The sequence below is a fragment of the Canis lupus genome, chromosome 7 (assembly GCF_003254725.2).
Source record: "Canis lupus dingo isolate Sandy chromosome 7, ASM325472v2, whole genome shotgun sequence".
NCBI classification, from domain to species: Eukaryota; Metazoa; Chordata; class Mammalia; order Carnivora; family Canidae; genus Canis; species Canis lupus.
Genome location: NC_064249.1, coordinates 19,847,427 through 19,869,651, shown reverse-complemented (window position 1 = coordinate 19,869,651; position 22,225 = coordinate 19,847,427). Strand labels below are relative to the sequence as shown.

At 51.7% G+C, this 22,225-nt stretch overlaps 1 protein-coding gene across 8 annotated transcripts in view; it reads left to right on the top strand.

The window, feature by feature from the left end:
- The window catches only part of FAM163A (family with sequence similarity 163 member A), a 78,328-nt gene extending 66,260 nt beyond the window's left edge, over positions 1-12,068 (top strand). For 3 of the 8 annotated variants that reach the window (XM_025430136.3, XM_035718807.2, XM_025430137.3), the window contains exons 2-6: positions 3,941-4,023; positions 6,344-6,377; positions 7,202-7,223; positions 8,161-8,275; positions 8,847-12,068. In XM_025430136.3, coding sequence (XP_025285921.1) covers positions 8,183-8,275; positions 8,847-9,245 — 492 coding nt within the window. In that variant the 5' untranslated portion in view covers positions 3,941-4,023; positions 6,344-6,377; positions 7,202-7,223; positions 8,161-8,182 and the 3' untranslated portion in view covers positions 9,246-12,068. The remainder of the gene's footprint in view (positions 1-3,940; positions 4,024-6,343; positions 6,378-7,201; positions 7,224-8,160; positions 8,276-8,846) is intronic. The other 5 variants (XM_025430133.3, XM_025430134.3, XM_025430135.3 and 2 more) reach the window with 3 other exon arrangements.
- The last annotated feature ends 10,157 nt before the right edge of the window (positions 12,069-22,225 follow it).

The window sequence follows — 22,225 nt, the reverse complement described above, 5'->3', positions numbered from 1 at the left end:
CTTTGGGTGATCGCTTCACTCTCCTGGTAGGACATCAAGTTTCCCTTTTTTCCCTTGATGATTTGCAAGGATTCCTCGTACCCCGAGGAGACCTCTTCTCAAGCAGCACATGCGTTTCTGTGCTGTGTTTGTCTGCTGGGGACAGAGGCGCCGATCTGGCCGCCTTCCTCCCACCCTCCCCCTGGGGATCTGGGCCTGGTGACAGCCACCAGCACAATGGAAGCCTAGGACTCAGTCTAGGAAGACCCGCAATGGGGAAGAGAACCCGTTCCCTTTCTCCGGGGCCACCAACCTGCTGTGTCAATTTCATGAGTTAATGATTGGAGAAGGCTTTTTAAAAAAATATTTTATTTATTTATTCATTAGAGAGAGAGAGGCAGAAGCAGGCCCCATGTAGGGAGCCTGATGTGGGACTCGATCCTGGGCCTCCAGGATCATGCCCTGGGCTGAAGGCAGGAGGAGCTAAACAGCTGAGCCACCCAGGGCTCCCCTGATTGGAGAAGGCTTAATTGCCTCGGAAGAAATTGAGATCAGCAGTGCTTAGGCCCCACTCAATTAACCTGTGCTCCTAAGGGGCCGAGCGGGGAGCAGGGGGCAGCCGGGCGTTGATTACATGTACTGCTGCCAGCTGTGGCTGCCTTGCTGTGGCCGCCGGGGCTCAGGCAGCCAGGAGGGGACCCCACCTCTAGGAGCTGAAGTCACTGAGGTCAGGGGCCCCTCGGGGACGGCACAGACCCCTGGCCTTGTGCGGAGCCAGGACCCTCACTTCCCAAGACATCCTATCAGGGTGGCCTTTCATTCCCCCACCAGCCTCCACGGGCCCAATGGCCTTTGAGATCCCCCCTCACTGACCCTTTGTTGGCTCCACCGCACCCGGGGTTGCCACGAACCTGTGGTCCCCTGCACTCCCCTCTTCCCCCTGCCTTCTGGCCCACTTGCCACAAGGACACCGAATCCAGAGCCTGTCTTATGGGCTGCGGATGATGCCACCGGCTCTGCAAGGTCACCTACCTCCCCTGCTGCCTGCAGCCTGAAATCCTCCCAAAGACTTTCATTCCTACGTCATCTCCTAAAAGGGGCCAGATGGGAAGACTCAAACCTGTTAGAAACGCAGATTCCTGGGCCCCTCCTCTGGAGATGCTGCCTTGGTGGGTCTGGAGTCTCTTTTTTATTATTATTATTTTTTATTTTCTGTATTTATCTGAGAGAGAGAGAGAGAGAGAGAGAGAGAGAGAGAGAGAGAGAGAGATAGCAAGAGAGTATAAATGGGGAGGAGAGGAAGAAACAGGCTATCTGCTTAGGGCTCGATCCCAGGACCCCTGGATCTTGATCTGAGCTGAAGGTAGACACTTAACCGACTGAGCCACCCAGGCGCCCCTGGGGTCTGTTTTTTTTTTAAAAAACAAAAACAAAAACATGGGACTCAGGTGATTGTTACTGTCAAGATAATTTGAAAGGCTCTACTTCAGGAGACACCTTGGCTCTCTCCTGTGTGGGAGAGACAGCAGCCTGATGGCAGGGGCCTGGCCCAAGGCCAGCAGGCTCCCCACCCGGTGCCTCTGCCGCTCTGTCTCTCTGTCTCTATCTTGCTGTGTGTGTGGTTAAGCCAGTCACTTGTCCTCTCTGAACTTGGTTTCTTTATCTAGAAAATAAATACTGGGCCAGATCTCTTAGAGTCCTTCCATTTCCACGGATCATTTTTTTAAATAAGTAACCAGTAGGTCAAATAAGCATATTGCATGATTTGTGCTCAACAGACAAGTTTCTTTTTTTTTTTTTCTTTTGAGCATCCCTTTAAAGTGTATTCAGTGGAAGAAATCTCCCCTGCCCCTAGACAAAGACTTGGGCCAGTCCCATTTCCTGTCACCCACTCTCAGGTGATAGTCTGTGGTACCTCTCACCTATAGCTGCAGTCTCAATTTGGAAATTGGAATAATTGAATAATCGACCGTGTTATTGCGCTGTTTGGGATCTGCTTCGGCCTGGAAGCACCTTTGGCAGTGGGCCAAGTCCCTTTGCTGTCTGTACTTCCCCAACTCTCACCTTCCTCCCACCACCCCCAAGAGCTGCTGTTTCACTAGCTGCCAGATTGAACTGGGGAATTCTTACTGGTTAGGGAGCAGGGGAAGCTTCAAAGGGGCTTTTGCTTTTGTGGATGTAATTTTGTGAGCTCTTTTGAGGTTCCCTGCTGGCCCCCTCTCTCCACCAGCTCCTGGACCCCAGGCAAACACACTGGCTCTGTCCCAGGCAGCTCTTGTGACTCCTTGCTCAGCCTTTGGGTGTCTGAATGTCCAGCTCCAGCCTAGGGGACGAGGCTCTTCTCATGCCTCCAGGTAGGCCTACTGGACAGGACACAGGACAGCCGGCCCCTGCCAGTCCCTCCGCCCTCCTCCTGGGGGCGGGAGTAAGGGGTTCATGGCTCAGCAACGACTCTTGCCAAGGAAATCCTCCGCACCAAACCTTCACCAAGTTTATGACCCATCTGTATTTTTCAAAGTGGAGGAAAGTTCCCTAGATCCTGAAACAGACTTTTTGACGTTCCCCCGTATATTCCCCTGCACAGGGCTGGGGAAGAGGGATCTGTCCCAAACTCCCTTCGCTCCTCTGGTTTCTATCAGTTGGCATCTCAGTCAAGACTTGAGCAGAGTCCCACACTGACACTAGCCACTAATGACTTCCATTTTTTTTTGTATATTTTTTTTATTGGAGTTCAATGTGCCAACATATAGTATAACACCCAGTGCTCATCCCATCAAGTGCTCCCCTCAGTGCCCGTCACCCAGTCTCCCTAACCCCCTGCCCGCCCCCCCTTTCTACCACTCCTTGTTCGTTTCCCAGAGTTAGGAGTCTCTCATGTTCTGTATGACTTCCATTTTAATGAGAGTGAGAGCATCTTTGAGAGAAGAAGGCCCGAGTGCCCAGAACACCCTGGGCATGAAGGCCTAGATCTGGAGGGAGGTGAAGGCGGGGCTGTGCTGACTCTGTAGGTGAACATCTGCCTTCTCAACTTGTCTCAGAGGTCTGCTCCTGAGACCTGCTGAACTCAGATGAGCATCAGGCCTTGAGGTACACTAATGTCTGCCCTTTGACCTCTAGCTTCTGGCTGTGCAGAGAGCCCAGAGGCCTCCGCGCCATCGTGTGGAAGCTGGCTCCTTGCATCCAGTTATTGGTTGCGTTCCCTCCCCCATACAAAGACACCCAGTGGGGCCTTCCCCCCCCCAGGACAATGAGCAGAACTAAGCATCACCAGAGAACATCCTTCCTCTCCCCATTCTCTTCTTCCCAGTTTAGAGTCCAGACTCTCCTGGGAATAATGCTGAGTGGATATTTAATGAATTTCATTTTCGCCCTCAGTAATTAGCGTACACTGGATTCTTAAATATCCTGGGAAGATCCTGCCTCCCCCTCCTCCCTCACCACATGGGTGTGAACTCGCTCACACGACTGTCCTATGGGCACACTGTCTGAGGGAAGTCGGGATTTTGGCATAAGGGAAAGGAATGTGGGCTCTGGGTACTGGGAATATGGACAGGCCCAGGGAAGAATGGGGAAGGGAATGGGGAGGAGGTGTGTGATGCCATAGAAAAAAGGATCAACCAGGCAGGCAACAGGAACACGTTTGCCAGGGAACTGGCCAGAACTCTCCAGAGGAGTGGGAGAGAGGGAGCTGGGCTCCTGTGTCCACACTGAGCCCCACTTCCCAGAATCGGCAGAGGCTCTTGCCCACTGTCCTGCTACCACGTTGGGCAGCGGGTTCTGGCCACTGGCACCAAGGGAAGGAAACAAAGACGGGATAGGATGTGGCCTTAGAGGGCTGTCCCCAGGTTCCTGTCAACAAACAGGCCCTGTGGGGGACATCCCCTCATAGTCTTGGGGGTCTGTCTGGCCTCTTGGCCTCCCCTTCAAGCTCTCACTAACCTTCCCCTCTCTTCTCTGGCAGGAATTGATGCCCTTGGCCATGACGCACCCCCAACCTCTGTCTGCTCAGGCACAGCCTGCGTGACCGAGCCTTCGCTATCTCACGTAAGTGTGAGGTGTAGGCTGACCCTCTCCCCGCAGGAGAAGGTGTCTGGTCCCTGGGTGGGGAGGGGTGTTGGTGGGGAGTGAGGTCCAAAAAGTTCTGGTCACAGAGGGCAGGCCTGGGAGTCTTTAGTTGGCAATAGGTTTGACTTCTTTGGCTGCCCTTGATCCCTGACTTGGCTGCCACTGAACCCATCTGCTAGGCCCTGGGAGGGAACCTCTTTCTCCTGTCCTTAGGAAGCTCATCAGAAGGCAGTTGGATGATGGAAACTCCATGGCACTGGCCCTTGGGTCCTGACTCAGACACTTGCTATAAGAGTCTGTCATCAGGCTGCATTCTGCATTCAAGGTGCCTTGGGGCTTCTTCATCTCGAAGCTCAACTGGGGAAGGACTCACTTCCAATCTCACTTCTGTGATTGTCCAGTTCCATTTAGATCATTGGACTGGGGGGCAGGGGCCACCCCCCTGTTCCTTGCCACATGGATTTTCCAACATGGCAACTTGCTGCATCCAAACCAGCAAGGGAAGGAGTTGGCTAGCCAGCAAGTAGTCAGAATGTTATCTAATCTATTCACAGAGGTGACATCCCATCATCTTTGCTGTGTTCTGTTGATTAGAAGTAAGTCACAGATGGCATCCACCCTCGAGGGAAGGGGAGCATGCAAGGCAGGGCTCGTGGGGCCATCTTTGAGCCTGCCCATCACAGGAGGGGATGTAAATGGAAGCACGTTGTAGAAGGTAGAGTGCTGTTTAGATTCAGGCAGTCATTGTGATCGTTTGCATCTGGTTGCAAAGAGAAAAATGAACCCACCTGCAATAATCAGAGCCGCTGGATATAGTTTAAATGCTAAATTGTACCATTAGTATGGGGTCTCTTTTAGGGAAAGCAGCTAGGACCTGGCTGGCCTCTTGCATGCCCTTTACACGTGATTTGGTTTATGATTATAAGGTCAGACTGAAGCCCACAAACAGAATGTCTGGGCCTTCCTTTTCCCCTCGAATGACTGTGTTTAAAGGATCTTTTAGGAGTTTCTAAGGGGCCCTTGCATATATGAGCCTCACTTTTTCCTCACAAGTGTACTTGTAAGCTGAGTTTTTTGTTAATCTTTTCCAAGTGCAAAAGGAGGTCAGTTTCCAAGATGGGGTGGCTGCTAAATGGCACAGTTGGGCCTCAGCTGGGCCTTCAGATCTGTGCCTCTGCCTGCACTGCCCTGCTCCCCCATTTCCAGGCCACCTCTGCTGCACGGTTTCATAGTACTCAAAGAGGGGAGGCCAGGCAGGGAGGTCAGGAGGAGGGAGGGTTCTGTTCCTATATAGCTTCATAATTCCCTGTATCCTAAAACAGGCTAACATCTCAGGGGGCGAGGCCAAGACTTGGAGGTAGTGAGTCACTGCTGCCTTCAACTTGAGGTCACTCCACAGGCCTCTCTGTCTCTCAAACAACCCTCCGTGGTGAGCAGGCCAGGCAGGCAGGGGAGAGTGGAGTCAGGTTGTAATGAGGGCACATAAATTCTCCCTCCCAAGGCTGAGGTTCAGCTCCACCCTCCTCCCCAGCCAGACCCAGCGAATCTCGAAGCAAGGCCCGCCCTACATCTGGGCAAAGTCCGTCAAATTGGACTTGAGCCGGGATGCTCTCTGGTCGCCCCGACCGGATGGGAGCTGAGCGATGCAGCTTGCTGCCCCCTGGTGGTAGGTCCGAGTCCTAAGCGTGAGGCCCGCGAAGGCCCCGCGGGAGCACTGCCCCGTCCTCCAGCACCCCTTGCTAGCAGCGCTCTGTATGACGCCGCAGGGTAGGAAGCCCTGCAGGACCCAACGCCTGATCCCAGAGGACTTCTCATGTACTGGAGGAGTCAAGGTGTTCCCACGTCAAAGTTGACAAGCATCCTGCAAAGATAAGGTCTGGAAAGTGGCCCACGGAAAGGCCTTGCAGTGGGAATCCAGAGAGAGAGCGCTCCATGACGGGGGAGTCAGGGAGGTCTCTCTGAGCACTGGAGGGTGAGCAGGATCTAAACAGGTGGAGAGAGCGGGCTCATGCACTCTGCTAGCAGCAGCCCCTCAGGAACCCCTGTGGCCTCCAAGAGAGTTAAATGCCAGTCCTTACCTGGCTTACAGCCTCCCCACTTGGTGCCTACCCTACCCGGCCTTTCCAGATTCCTTACAGTTCCTGGATGCCTCATGGTCTTTCACACATCTGGCCTCTCCACTTGCCTACTTGCCTACAGGGCACACCCCCACTCAGCTTCTAGGACCCAGCTCAAGCATAACATCTTCCAGGGAACCTTCCCCAACTAGTTAGTTACTTCTTCCTCTGTGTCCCCACAGCCCCTGGTCTGTGTGTCTTACGCCATATCATAAGGTATGTTAAGTGTCTTTTCATCACTAGACTCTAAGCTTCTTAAGAACTGGTCCTGCCTGGGTGCCTGGGTGGCTCAGTCGATTAAGTGTCTGCCTTCGGCTCAGGTCATGATCCCGGGGTCTGGGGATCGAGCCCTCCATCGGGCTCCCCGCTCAGTGGGGAGTCTGCCTCTCCCTCTCCTTAAGCCACTGCCCTCGCTTGTGCTCTCTCTCTGTCAAATACATAAATAAAATTAAAAAAAAAAAAAAAAGAACTGGGCCTGCCTGATGGACAGAGGATTCATGTGGGGGGCAGTGCCAGGTGAGGAGGGAAGAAAAATTGGTGGGGAGCATGCAGGCAAGTGGGGCAAGGCAAAGCATGCTGGGTGGGGGCACGATGATGGTGAGGGGCAGATGGTATGTGGGTGAAGGTGCCCCTTCCACCGGGTACACAGGGTGCACAACTTCCAAAGTGGACAGAGGCTGTGGTCCAGTCACACTTGCCCTTCGAGTAATGAATAGCCTGCTGGACCTCTCAGCGGCTCTGGGGGAAGCAATTACAGAGAGGTGGGGGGTGCCCATTTGGAAAGAGAGTGATGCCTTAAACTGTCATACCAGAGTCTGACACCCCAGAGGGACACTCAGGTGCAATGTCTGTCGGCCACAGCACAAGGCACAGCTGGAGACCCTCTCGAGGGTATGTGTGGGCTTATCAGCGGCAGCTACAGAGCTCACAGTGGGGAAGGCAAACTGGGGGTGGTAAGGTGGGGCTTAGGGAGTAATCCAACCCTTTCTCAGGGGTAACACTCTTCTTCCCACATCCTTGTCCCCTTTTTTGTCTTTCAGGTCACCGTTCCCTTTCCTGAACGTAAGTGCTTATGGTCGTGCTTACTTCCTCAAGAAGCCAAGTCCCCCCACCCACCCTGCTGCCCTGGCCCATCCAGCCTTGGTCCCCATGTGCCCGGGGGGCTGGGAAGTCCCGATTCAGTGCCTGGAAGGGAACCTGCCCAGGGCCACACGGCCTCATGTCCAGAACCTTACCCCCGTGAGCAGGACCCATCCTCCAGTCTTGCCACCACCTTCCAGGAGCCAGGACGCTGCCTGTCACCCACTCCCTGCGGCCTCACCTTGCTCTAGTTTTCCACAAGAGCTGGAAAGAGAGCAGGGATGCCCCCAGTAGGAGTGTGGGTTTAAGCCAGGATAGAACCAGGTGGAACTTTTAAGATTCAAACCCCGTCCCCACCCCCTGATCAAGGGCTGTTTGTGCCCTGGCGGGCAGCCAAGAGCATGGCCTTTGGGGTGAACCAGGCTTCGTAGGATCTCAGCCCAGCCGATCAAAGCCTGAGTTCATCATGTGTGAGACAGAGATAATTAATGACTCTCCCAAAAGGTGTTTTGAGGAGTAACCCACAAGCCAGGAGAGCTTAGAGCTATGCCACAGACGAAGCCCCTGGGAAAAGAAGCTGCTGTCTTTGTGTCTTGGAGCCTCGGGGTGAGGGCGGGGGGGGCCGAGAGGAGAGTTCGAGAAAGACAGCAAGAACCTTCCAAACCCAACAGAAGCCTAGAACAGAGTTCCGCCTTCTGTTAGGGCTCTGCTTCCTCTTTTCCCTCCGGGGTAGGCTGGCCCAGGCCTCAGCCACCCTCTGTCTTCAGGAAGCCCCTGTGTCTCAGGGCCCCTGGCCCTGCTCTTCCAGCTGCCTTTAGGTCCTCCCTGCCTCCGAGCATGTAGAAAGTTCCAGGAGGCCTCCCTGCCCCAGGCCTGCCCGGTGTGGCTGCCCCTCACCTCTCTGCACGCATCTTTGCAGAGTTTGATGGGGCATCGGGCGGATGACAGCGGGAACAGTTGTCATCACTGGCGGAATCCTAGCTACGGTCATCCTCCTCTGCATCATCGCGGTCCTGTGCTACTGTAGGCTCCAGGTCAGTCCCCAGAGGCCACCAGCAAACCACCCTCCCTTCTAGGGGCAGAACCTGGAGGCCCACTTCGAGGGGGACAACACTCGAAGCCTTGGAATGTGAGGGAGTTGGGGGTGACCAGAAAGGAGCTGTGCATCTCCCACACTCTGCACACTTTGGGGTACCCCAAGAGGGTATGCTGGGAAGACATCGGGTCATCGTGTTGTGTCTCTGGCATATCTGAGATTTCAGGAGTGGTGGGAAGGGCACCTCCTCTGGGGAGGCTAGGAAAGCTGCTCCCAGCGGCCCCACACCTGTCCTCAATAGGACTGTGTGTCCCTCCTCTCTGCTGCCCTGCTGCTGTCAACCACAGCCCGGAGACGATGCACTAGGAAGTGAGGCGAGGGAAAGGGGAAGGTATTGGTCTGGGAGGGCTGGGAATACCGGTGGAATAGTGGTGGGACATGGGTGTCTGGTGTGAAGGTGTAGTCCCGACCCGAAATAGTTCTCTGCAGCGGGTCAGGGGCGCGGGTGCCTTTGCACACTCAAAGGGGAGCATCCAGCCCTCAGGCATCCCTCCGCACTCTCCCCTCAGTATTACTGCTGCAAGAAGAGCAGAGCCGAAGATGCAGACGAGGAGGAGGAGGAGCACGACCTGCCCGCACACCCCACCTGTAATGCCTGCAGCTCCCGAGCCCCGGACGGCCGCGTTGGCCTGGCGCCTCTCACCAGCGAGCCCTGCGGCCAGCCGTGCGGGGTGGCGGCCGCCCACTGCACCACCTGCTCCCCGTACAGCTCCCCCTTTTACATACGGACGGCTGACATGGTACCCAACGGGGGTGGAGGCGAGAGGCTCCCCTTCGCTCCTGCCTACTACAAGGAAGGGGGACCGCCACCCTTCAAGTTGGCAGCGCCCCAGAGTTACCCGGTGACGTGGCCGGGCTCTGGGCGCGAGGCCTTCACCAATCCAAGGGCTATTAGTACAGACGTGTGACCCCCTCCCCGGCCCCTCCACAGACCAATGCTGCTGTCCCGACAGGAGCAGTGCGGGCAGCAGGTGACCCGTCCAACAGCCCACGAGGACTGCCAGGATTTGGGGTTTTGCGTTTGTTTGTTTGTTTTGGCTTTACTTGCCCCACAGGGGAATTCAAGCTGCCGAGTGCGAGTGCGTGGAGAACCAGAGCAGGGCCCGGCCCCGTGGCCCGAGTGCGGGGGCGCTGGCAGGATGCCCGGGCAGCGGCACCTGTTTCTGGGCTGGGACGTTCGTTCCTCCGCAGGCTCCAGCCCCGCCACCGCAAGTCCTCTTGGTTCCCTTGCCCCCCACCCCAGCACCCCAGCGTCGCCGGCCTGTGAGAGGAGGGACATCAGGGAAAGCTAAGCAAAGGCGCTGGAGGCCCCCAGACTCCGTGGGGGATGGAAGAAGGATAGAGACCTAGGGCGAGGGGAGAGGTGAGAAGCAAGGCACTGCAGAGCCTGAGAAGGGAGAGGAAGGTGTCAAGGGGACCTCTTCGGGACCTGCTTGCTAGAACGAATCCCAGTTCACAATCCAGCTTGGTATTTGGTTATCACGGGGACAGCAGTCCCTGTAGCTGCTCCCATGGGGATGTTGATTCTGGAACACACTACATTCCCCTTCCTCGTGGGACACAGTGAGTGGACTTGGGAGGCAGTGACATAAGGTTATTTGTGGGGAATGCACTGAAAAGTGATGCCCAGCCTTGTCTTCCCCCGCCCCCCCCGCCCCAAATCCTCTTTCTCTGCTTCTGGGACCAGCTGCCTCTGCTAGAGAACCTGGTTCAAGTTATGTTACTGAGTTTGAGCAGCTCAGCAAACAAGATCTTCTTGCTGATGGTCTCTGGGGCCCCGGTCTGCCACCCTGAGCGGCGCGTGTGGGAGCAGTGCTGTGAGGGGGTGTGTGTTCTCAGGGGTGCACACACCTGTCACCACCCACACGCATCACACACCAGGGGCTTTGCCAGCTTTGGGAGCTGCAGAGTGGAAGAGTCTCTGATGTATCAACTAGAAAGGAAAACCCGACCTTCAGACAGCATGAGTGAAAGGTGATTAAGGTGGCTCATCCCATGGCAACCAGCCGGCTGGTACGGGAAAGCCTGCAGAGTCTCCCAGGGGTCGATGCTATAGCACTGAAGCCATGTACGCCCCTTTAGAGGCCCGGCGTCCCACTCGGGCAGCCAGCCATGTCCTCACAGAGCTGGACAACTTCATTCCACCGGGGTCAGCAGCCCCCACTCCTGGATTCCATGCTTGCTGCCCTCCCTCCGCTGCACCCCCCAAAACCCCAGGCTCCAGCGAGGGCCTGTTAATTGCCCGAGCCCAGCCCTCACTTCCCACTTAGAACTCCGCTGTGGCCTGATGCCATTTGAGGGAATGCACCTGATGAATTTTCCAGTTGCTTCTACAGTAAGGGGTGGCTGCTCCCCTTTCTGACGGCATGCCCAACCCCCACCACTTCTGGGTCACAGCCTCTGCAGATGGCGGGCAGGGAAAGAGCTAGCCCCTGCGCTGAAATCATGACTTCGCGTTGGAGAAGGGCCAGGTGCAGCCGGCAGAGAGGGGAGGAGGGAGAGAATTCACCACACCTTGTTTCATTGGGCACTTGTCACCTTGCATCTCATCTGTGATCAGGGCACACCGGGTTAAGAATCAGAGGACCTGGGCTCTGGTCACACTGAGGTCACTCATTAGCTCTAGGACTGGTCATTTAACTTCTCTGAGACCCCATTTTCTCCAGGCAAATGAGACCTGCCACCTGCCCAGACAGACCCTAGGAGACCATTAGTGCTCCACACAGCCAGGACTTCCTGAAAATATTTGCCAGCCGTGCTCCTTTCCCTTGCCCCAATCCTGGCAGGGGCTAGATGCACTTGCCAATTGCCTGATCCAGCGTGCAGGAATGTGTGTTGAGGGCTGAATGACCACCGTGAAATACAGGGTTAGCAGGCAAAATGATTTTTATTGTCAGTGAAAAGCAAACACTGGTTCTCCTCCTGGGTGATCTCAAATGGTAGCATTTCCTCGTACCAGGAGGCAGCTCCAGGCAGGGGGTAATGAGATCTGTCTCCTGATCCAGGGAGACCAGTTTAGGACAGCAACTTTAACATCCCCCATCCCATCATCAGTCCTTATTGGGCCAAGCGCACCCCCTAGACATGAGCTGCTGGGTCTGGCAGCCACGGTGGCCTCCTGATGAACAGCCCCAGTGCCTTGCTGCCCGGGAATTCCACAGCAAAGGCTGTTGTTCCTCACCAAGACATAATGTCCTTGTTCCTCCTGCCTTTGCAGAAATCAAGACGGCCCAGTCAACTATCACCTGCTTCTTTCTTGCTCTGATCTATTGGGGTCCCTTAGCGAAAGGCATCTTAGTCCCCTCTCCTCCTGTAGCTTTCCTAGCCTAGATCTTGTCAATCTACACATCGAGATCTGGGTTTGGGGCACTGGAGAGATGATGGGCCATGGCTCTCCCCTACACACCCCCATGGTGTGTAGGGCACAGTCTCCAGATTGCCTGTCCGCCTCCCTGTCGCTGTGAGGGCCTTACCTACGGAAGAGGGAGCTCACCCATTCAACTGCGCTGCACTTTTTAGCTGTGGAGTCTGTACTGTGGGACACCCTGGACACTTTTCAAATTGCACCCTCACAGGAGGAAGAGGAGAGGCTGGGAACACCCTGTCCTCCGCCAATTCGTCTCCACCTCCACTTCACTGCTCCTGCTAACCGATGTCCTGTCCTGCATCTTTGATAACTGGGAGTCACAACCAAGTGAATGTCAAAATAAATGAGGAATTTGAAATAGAAATCCCACTGAATCCTCTGTTATTCACCCAAAGAGGGGGCAGTAGGGCATGGATTGAGGAGCGAATGCTCCTTTTTATTTCCCAGAATGTCTGTTTTCAACACCAACACCTACCAGCTTCTCCCCTCCTGCTTCCAACTAACAGGTCCGTCTGCCGTGTTGCCTGCTGCCCCACCTGTTGCCTCACCCCCAGGGAGGACGTGTTGTTTGTTGGGAAGGGGGATGTGAAGTGTAGTGGCTGCGGCCTCCGCTGGAAGTGGCCCAGCCCACCACGGGGAGCCTCACCGGAGAGCAGCCCAGGCGTCAGCCCTGCTCCCAACCCCCACTTTCCAGGCCTGTGGGGTCCCCACCTATAGTTCTGGGTTAACTCACCAATCCTCTGAAGCCTGGGGAGCCCCGAGCAGAATGTGACACCACCAGCACTTACATGCTGGGAGGGGACAGAAGAGGAGACAGTTCGGACCCTGGCAGAGACTGCCAAACCAGGAGAGGAATGGAATGTGTGTGAAAGGGAGCATCTGGGGAGGATGAAGATGAGGGAGGATCTGGGGGGGGGCCATGGGCGTGTCTGAGAGAGAGGGAGACCCCCCTTGGTCCATCTCAGGGCCTCGGTGAGCCCTGACTGCAACTGGGTGGGCGGTGGGCAGCCTTCGCCCCGGACCTCAGACGCTCTGCCCCTGCAGGCCCTCTGGTAGCACCATAGGGCCCAACTGCACCCTTAGCCCTGGTGGCCGCTGGCCACAGCTCTGTCCCTCGATGTCCTCTGGGAAAGAAACCCTGAGGCGAATCTCTGTCATCAGCACACTCACCCAGCTTCAAGCCAAGTCCTCCCCAGTTTCTGTACTCAAGTTTACAAGTGCTGCTCAGAGGTCCCGATCATTTCCAGGAAAAGAGGACCAAACCGTAAGTATCTAAGGCCCGGGTCTGCTGGCGGCACAGCAGCAAGAAAAAGCATAACCAGAAGCTGCCCCCAGCCCTGTACTGTGAGTGGAAATGGCCTGTACCCCTGAACCTCGGGCACCGGCCTAGGCATGTCGCAGACGACAGTGACAACGACAGCCAGCACCTCCTCCTCCTTCCCCAGCCTGGTCCGGGCTGCTCCTCTCTCCTCCCTGTTTGGCCACCTCCACCTGAGTCCCCCAGCCCCACTGGCCCTCCCTCCCCTGCCTACTGTCTCCCTCTGTGGAGAAACCAGTAGCACCCTAGCTTCTAATACATGCTCCTGCACCTCAGGCTTCTGGGCCTTCCTTCCCAGGTGTCTCAGGGTACCCATGCCACAGCACCCTCCAGACCACCCCCAGTCACGGCTGTGTCATTCTGGGTAAGCAGCTATGAGGAAGGAAGAGCTCCTTTCTCCCTGTGATCTATCATCCCAGCAGGTGTGCCAATCACATAATGGTGGTTAGAGGGGGGAGTTTGGTATCAGACTTGACGCTGAGCCCCAGCTTGGCCACTAACTGTGTGGCTTTAGGCAAGTTTCTGGTCTTCATCTATAAAGCTGAAATCATAACACTGACCTTATTCCCTTGCTATGAAAACTAAGTGAGCACACAGGGTCACCATTGTCATTAGTTGGGTCTGTAGGTGGACCCAAATCTGAATTCCGGAGGCAGCAGGGCCCTGAGCTGGGATTGCTCAGGCCTCAGGGTGCAAGGCTCCTCTGGGCTCCTTTATCTTATCTCTCCTCTCCCCTGAGCCTTTCTGAAGCCCCTCCTCCCTTGCCAGGCCCCCTTCTGTTCCAGGCATCGTCGAGACCGCAAGCAATTGGCAGCCTGCAGAGGTTCATATCATATAATTTTTTTGCAGTTTTTTTTTGTGGTGGTAAAATATATATGACATAACATTTACAATTTTAACCATTTTGAGGTATACCATTCAGTGGCATTAATCACCTTCACAAGCTTGTGCCACTATCTCTAAAGCTTTCTGTCTCCTCAAACAGAAACTCCGTGACCACCCATGTTTGAATTATTTCTAACAGCTATGTTTTATCTTTGAACGAAAACAAAGCTTTCAGGGAGGGGCCCCTGCTTGTCCTGCCAACAGTTTGGGGCTGAGCAAACCAGTAGCTGGGCAGGGTGATGAGGGATCCTCACTCCCCTTCTTCCACGATGGACTCTTCTAAGCAAGACTCATCTTCAAGGAAGCTCCAAAGATAAGTGTGTTGGAGTGTAGCTTTGTGGGCTGTCTTGGGGGAATGGTTGGGGAGGCCTGTGCAGGGAGCACATTTTAGGATGAAAAGGAAGAGGATTTGGACAGTGGAGAGAATGAAGCAGCCGGAAGGTGCAGGGCTAGGTGAGTGGAGCCCTGCGGTGGCCGTGGGAAGATTGGAGGCCTGGCCTCCTTCCTTGGCTGCCAGCATGCTCAGGGCCTGGGCTGTGCCAGCCAACTGGATGGATGGCAGAGGCCTCGGGCAGACGACTCCCAGCTCCCTGGGTGGAAGCCGTGCACTAGGGCAGCCCTGGTAGCCCTCTGGGCAGCAGACTTGGCTGTGCAGGGCCTGCTCCGCTGAGCAGCCACCTGTCCCTCCGTGCTTCTCACACGGCCACAGCAGGGGCGCCGCGAGCCAGAGAGAGGGGAGGGAAGGGGGCAGGGAAGGAGGGCAAACCCGGTGCACACTAGCATCGCCACACTCCCCCTAGGGACTCAGCCAGCCTGATCTGTTTGAATGCACATGGGGGTTATGAGCTCCCTGGGATTCAACATAAATGCCTGTGCATCAGGATCGGAAAAGGGTTCCCACGGGGGGTGCCGGGGGGCTCAGTTGGTTAAACATCAAATTCTTGATTTTGGCTTAAGTCGTAATTTCAGGGTCATGAGATGGAGCTGCTCGGTGGCGGGCTCCCGCTCAGCGAGGAGCCTGCTTGGGATCCTCTCCCTCTCCCTCTGCGTGCACACCTCCCCTAGCACGGGTGCTCTCTGTCTCCAGCACAAGGAAAGGTAAAACGACAACAAAAACACCAGGAATGGGATCCCTGGGTGGTGCAGCGGTTTAGCGCCTGCCTTTGGCCCAGGGCACAGTCCTGGAGACCCGGGATTGAGTCCCACGTCGGGCTCCCGGTGCATGGAGCCTGCTTCTCCCTCTGCCTGTGACAACCTCTGCCCGCACATGCACCTCCACCAGTGCAAATTTCACCTGCCCTTCAAACCTTTTCCACGAAATATTTCCACAACATTTTTGAACCCTTGCAGTGATCTCTGCCAACCCTGGCAGGAATGTGTCCCTTTTTCTGGATAACCAAAACGGCCTGTCTCTACCCCTCCGTGGCATTCCAGGCTGGAGCACTGATATTTGGCATGCCCTTTATCTCCTCAGGAGCAGAATGTTCGTGGAGGGCTAGATTCACCACTGCGTGAGCCTCGGCACCCGGCACGGTGCTGGGCGCATGGCTGGTGGCCAGCCAAAGTCTGCTGATGGAAGGAGGATGCATTTCACCCTTTCCTAGACCATTCTTAATATTTTTTTTTTTTTAAAGACAGTTGTATTCAGGGGGAGAGAATGAAATAGAACAATACCATAAATCTACGAGGACTTAGAAAAATTTGAGCTCAGGGAGGAAAGAGTGGCCCTTTCTTCCTTGCAACATTTGAGAAGATGGAATACTGGGCTTTATATATATGGAAGCACATGGCGATGGCAGGGATTTAGGGAGGTTGTGGTCTGGATCTTGGGTCTGGCCTCAGTTTTGCAGTGACAACCACATGGCCTTTGATGGATGGTCACTGAGTGCCTTAGATCCCCCATCTGTAAAATGAGGGGTTTTGACGATGTGACCACTTCATTTTATTTTAGTATTTCATGTCGTCTTTTCTCTGCAGTTTCTTTACTTAGCAGCTTCTAGGCAAAGAAATTTGAAGCCAAAGTATAAAGAACTTAGTGGTTATTCAAGCATTGAGGAGGTCATTGAGAGACTATGACTGCCTGTTGACCCATGAGCTGACCGTGGCACTCAGAGGCTCCTCACCCCCTTCCCTGTTCTTGGAATGTGGGTTACCGCTTTTCCAGCTCTCAGAGGCTGCCCCAAGGACAGAGCCTTGAGATGGCAATGTGGTGTTGAGACCCTCTGGATAGTATGCGTGACTGGACTCAGTTAAGGGCTCTCTATACACCCTACACCCCACCCCATGGTAAGCCTTGTATGTAAGTTCTCTGCTTATTACACCTGCCACCTGCTGACCTGCAGTGACTCTCTCCTCCTTCCATCTCTCCCTGCCCTCTGAGTCCAGGGGCTGGTTTCCAATTACACTCGGAAAGCTCCCAAAGAGCTTGAGAACTGACACCAAGTCCAACCCAAAGAAGTCAGAACATTTCAGTAAAGACAAAATAATTTGATTGCCAGAAATTTGACTCAGGTGTGACTTTCAGGGATCTGTATATTGTGTTAAGTTACATATATCCAGTTAAGTGGCTCAAACCCATCCTTCTGTGGTTCCCTCTGTGGCTGAGCCCAGAGCTTCAACCATGCAACCCAACTCCTACTCCAGGGGTGAACTGAAGTGCTTGTGAGCTGAAATATGTGGGAAGGCCAAAAGCGGACAGATTTTGAAAAAAAAAAAAATTGTGGGTAGGGCTAATGTAGGCAGAACTGTTCATTCAACTAACATTTGTTGGGAAACTACACCGGGTGCTAAACATTGTTCTAGGTGTTAAAGGACTATAAATGAAAAGTGCACCACTGCCCGCAAGGGGTTTATACCCTAGGACAGATAATAGACACACATTTCTAAAGATAGAATCCTTCCAGGTATTTGCTTGCCTTGGACCAAGACACATGGCAGGAGAGTCTGGTGTCCTCAGAGCAGCAGGAGCAGAGACACTGGGTTCGTCAGCCTGCCAGGTATGGCATAATTATATTAGGATGTTGATTCTAGCCCCAGGGCTTCTTCCTGCCAGATTCGGTCCTTGGCTTAGAGAGAGGAAGAGATGGCCAAGCAGGGTGTCTAAATCAATTCAGACGGCTATAACTAATTACCACAGGCCGTGTGGCTTCAATAACAACATTTATTTTTCACAGTTCTAGAGGCCGGGAAGTCCAAGGTCAATACATCAGGAGATTTGGTGTCTGGCGAGAAGCCTGCTTCCCAATTCATAGACAGCCATCCCCTCACTGTGTCCTCACATGGTGGGAAGGAACAAGAGGGCTCTCCAGAGTCTCTTTATAAAGAAACTATCCCATTTACGAAGCCTCCACTCTCATGACCTATGAGACCTATGTCCTATGACCTATGTCCTAAAGGCCCCATGCTCTAAAACCATCACATAGGGGGTTTGAATTTCAACATATGGATTTCGGGGGGACTTGGGCATTTGGTCCATACCAGATGAGTTCTAGGTTACTAGGGGCAAGAAACTATTAATACAAAGGTGAATTGTAGGCAGTGAAGACAGATGGAAATTCAACCAGAGATGGGGCAGATATGAGAGGGTGTGCTAGGTGAAAGGCTAGAGCCTTGAGAAAGCAGACATAGATAATAATTAAAGAGACAAGAAAAGAAAGAAGAGAGGCTCTCAGACTTGATCTGGCTATTAGGCTCATGGAGTCCTAGGCCTAGAAATCTGTCAGAAGCCATCACATCTATTCCCACCTCAATGCACTCCATAGAAACTGCCTGAAAGGAAACAAAAATGCCCAGCTTTTTCTTTCTTTCTTTTTCTTTCTTTCTTTCTTTCTTTCTTTCTTTCTTTCTTTCTTTCTTTCTTCTTTCTTTCTTTCTTTCTTTTTTTTTTTTGATTCTATTTATTTATTCATGAGAGACACACACTCACACAGAGAGAGAGAGAGAGAGGCAGAGACACAGGCAGAGGGAGAATCAGGCTCCATGCAGGGAGCCCGATGCGGGACTCGATCTTGGGACTCCAGGATCATGTCCTGGGCCAAAGGCAGACACTCCACCACTGAGCCACCTAGGCATCTCAATAAATAAAATCTAAACCCCCCCCCCCAAACTCTATAGTGTAACTTGGAATAAAAATCATCTTATGTGATAGATTTAAAAATCTATCATTTAATCATTTAATTTAGTAAATAATTAGTATCATGAGTAAAATGTTACAATAACTTGTCATTATGAAAGCTGCTAATTTAATGTACAGAAAATTTCTATGTACTCGAAAAAACTTATTAGGGAAATAAATTGACAGTTGATACGAGTCTTAAATTTTTGTGAAAATAATATTATCTTCTTTTTGAGATGAACACCACTTATTAAAATATAAATAATAATAAAGATATGTTGGTCAAAGGACACACACTTGCAGTTATAAGATGAATAAGTTCTGGGGATTTAATGTACAGCATGGTGACTGGAGTTAATAACACTGTATTGTGTACTTGAAATTTGCTGAGAGTAGACCTTAAGCATTCTCATAAAAAGAAGGTAACTAGGAAAGGTGATGAATATGTTAATTAACTTAGGTGTGGTAATCATTTCACGGTATACATACATCAAATCATCACCTTATGCACCTAAAATATATACAATTTTGTTAATTATCTCAAAGCTGAAGAAATATAAATAAAGCAGGTAAGAGATTAGATATCCTAATTCTAATCTTCCTATGATTATTTGGGATACTATTATTTAAAACCACATTTAATTTTTAGATATTTATTTCTATTTAGGCCATGTATTTTTTAAAAGTCCTATTAGAAATTCTTCACAGCTTGCAAGGATGCATTAAAAATAGGATGTCAAAATTTCATGGGAAGGGAATAATTCCAAAATTATGTATAAGCACATCTATGAATCAGATATAATAAAGAACACAGTCTGAAGAAAAGAAGTGCAATATAAATGCTAACTTCCATGATCAAATAATATTCAGCATCATGTACAAAGGGACATTTGAAAACAACCATTAATGGTTTTCACGGCGTGGTAGATTCATGAATTCATCTATGCTTCTGTCTTTCCTGCTTTCTGAGAAATCTCTGGATCTCAGTCAGGAAGCAATATGGTGAAAATCTGATTGAAGAAAAATAGAGAATGGAAAAGTGATAAAGTGGCATGCAATTATCCCTGATGATGGAACCACCATGGGGATTCAGTAACCAGAAGCACATGACGTGTGTTCACACTGTTGAGTAATGTGTCTGGTGAGTCATTTCAGTCCCACATCATGTAACAAAATTACGATCTAGAAGCAGAAAGATGGTGGCGCAGGTTCACAATCACCTTGTTCATCCAAAGATAAGCTACATGACATATAAGAGATTATGAAACTGGCTTGTAGCATGCTTACGGGAGGCTTTCACACCAGATTTTTTTAAAAAGGCTGCTGGAAACAAAATAATAACTGAATATTTTTGCAGGTAGCAATACCACTTCGACAGGGCTTGCCAACAAGCTGTCTTGCTTATGTAACCACACTCGCCTGCCTCACTGGGGGCTCTCTTGTTCCCAGCACCAGCAGCCCCTGCCTGACTGGATGCAGCATCCATGTGGCTTTGGCCCCCCTCACCGCTTTGTTTTTATTCTGTTTCTGATCCTCAAAGATACTTCTTTAAAAAAAAAAAGATTTATTTATTTATTTGAGAGAGAGAGTGAGCATGAGGGGGGTGTGGAGGGGCAGGAGGAGAGGGAGAGAATCTCAAGCAAACTCCCTGTTGAGCACAGAGCCCCACGTTATGACCCTGAGACCATGACCTGAGGCAAAACCAGGGTGGGATGCTTAACCAACTGAGCCACCCAGGTGCCCCAAAGATGCTTCTTTTGTTTTTGAGCCTGGCCCTGTGTTTTCACTTGTTCATAATTTTTTAAAAAAAGTATTTATATATTTATTAATGAGAGACACAGAGACGCAGGCAGAGGGAGAAGCAGATTCCCTGCAGGGAGCCCGATGCAGGACTGGATCCCAGCACCCCAGGATCATGACCTGAGCCAAAGGTAGATGTTCAACCATCCAGGGGCCCTGGCTCCGTGTTTTTAAAGTTCCCTTGAAATATTTTGTCTGTTTTTGTTACATGCTCAGAGTGACAGAGGGTTAGAGGGATGTGAACTCAAAGTGAGAACCTAAAATGGCACCTCAGGTAGCATGGTAATGAAAGACATTACTACATGAATGCTTCATCCCAAATATTGATTTGCATTGATATAGAAAACTAGGGATCCTAGGAAGTGTTGGGTTACCGGTCAAAAAAGATACTGTACAAGTGTCTTGTGTTTAGTGTTTGTGGGTATGGGGGCCTCAGCAGGTCCTAAAATCGTATACGTGTGGCTGGATTTCTCGGTAAGGAGTGTCCACCACCGATACAAAACAGGATCTGCCCACTGTTTCCTTTTCACAAAGGAGTTAAGGGTCACTCAGTAGCTAATATCCTTTTTTTAGCATAGTATGATGAAACTCCTTTGTTAAAGAATAAAATGTTGGGGCACCTGGGTGGCTCAGTGGTTGAGCACCTGCCTTTGGCTCAGGTTGTGACCTCGGGGGCCTGGGATCGAGTCCTGCTTTGGGATCCCCGCAGGAAGCCTGCCTCTCCCTCTGCCTGTGTCTCTGCCTCTCTCTCTCTGTGTCTCTCATGAATAAATAAATAAAATCTTAAAAGGAAAAGAATAAAATGTTCAGTGAGGCTCATTAAGGATGCTAAAGCAGACCTTGTTCAGGACCCTCGTGCTAGGCATAGGGACCAACTGCGGTGGGATTTTACAGCGCAGGAGGGAGGTAGGCCTCAACTGACTACAAATGGGGTGGAGAGGACTCTATAGAAAGGTGCAGGGTGGAGGGCAGTGGATACAAAACACATCGGGGATGAGGGGGTTCTGGTTGAACCCACTCACTGGGATTTTTGCTGAAGACAGGCTGAGGTGATGGGACATCCTCTGGGGGATGCTGGAGGTTTGGTCAAGAGTCTTTGTCCAAAAAAAAAAAAAAAAAGTCTTTGTCAGCTTCTGTATCACCCATTCCATGACCTTATTTGCAACTTCAGACTTGACATCATCTGTATTATATACTATTTAAAATTACAATTTCCACCTTAGGTGCATCATATCTCTTCCTCCTCATTCAGTTTTCACAATATGGAGGTCTCCTTCTGTTCCAGTGTTTTCGGAGAAGTTATGTGGCATCCTCTAGTGGTGAGTTTAGGTATTAAAAAATCACACACACACACAAAATAAATAAAAATCACGTTGCCGCAAACCTACCGCAGAGGTTGGGAACGACCATCAGCACGTCCCAGGTGCTCTGCCTCCGGGCTCGTTCATCTCATCCTTCGTAGCCCATTTCAACGAAAGCTCCCGTTTTAAGACACGCCGACTCCTGAGAGTTCCTGTTTTTCTAAACTGCAGGAGTGAATCTTTGAGATTAAAAATTTTTTTTAAATAAATTTATTTTTTATTGTTCAATTTGCCAACATATAGCATAACACCCAGTGCTCATCCCATCAAGTGCCCCCCTCAGTGCCTGTCACCCAGTCACCCCCACCCCCTGCCCTCCTCCCCTTCTACCACCCCTAGTTCGTCTCCCAGAGTTAGGAGTCTCTTATGTTCTGTCTCCCTTTCTGATATTTCCCACTCATTTTTTCTCCTTTCCCCTTTATTCCCTGTCACTATTCTTTATATTCTTTGAGATTTTTGAAATTGAATTCAGATTTGGTAGAAGACTATTCTACAAATTATGTCAACAGATCTGTTGTTTTTAGTTGGGTAGAGATGGTGCGGCCAGAAAGCTGGGAGAAGGGTGGGTGAGGGGCAGAGATGGCTATTCTGCTCGCTAATTCTGGTTTGACAACATTCTAAGGCAGTCTTCTTTTTTTAAAATTGAAGTTCAATTTGCCAACGTATAGTGTAACACCCAGTGCTCATCCCATCAAGTGCCCTCCTCAGTGCCCATCACCCAGTCACCCCATCCCCCCCTTCCACTACCCTTTGTTCGTTTAAGGCAGACATTCTTAACACACTCTGGCCTCTCCTCCTCTGGACACACAACTGAATGGTATCCACACTTAAGATGAACACATTCCCAGCCAGCACACCCCAGGTCAGGAGCAATCCCTGGGGCCCCATTTATAACCTCTGTGTCTCTCCTACCCAAGAAAGCCCCGTGAATGAGGAGTAGTACCCGAAGAATGATGGATGAGGAGCCCAGCAGATTCTAGGCATGTGGCTGTGCTGTGGCACCTCCCTGGTGGCCACAAGGGCCACCTGAGCCTCACAGGATT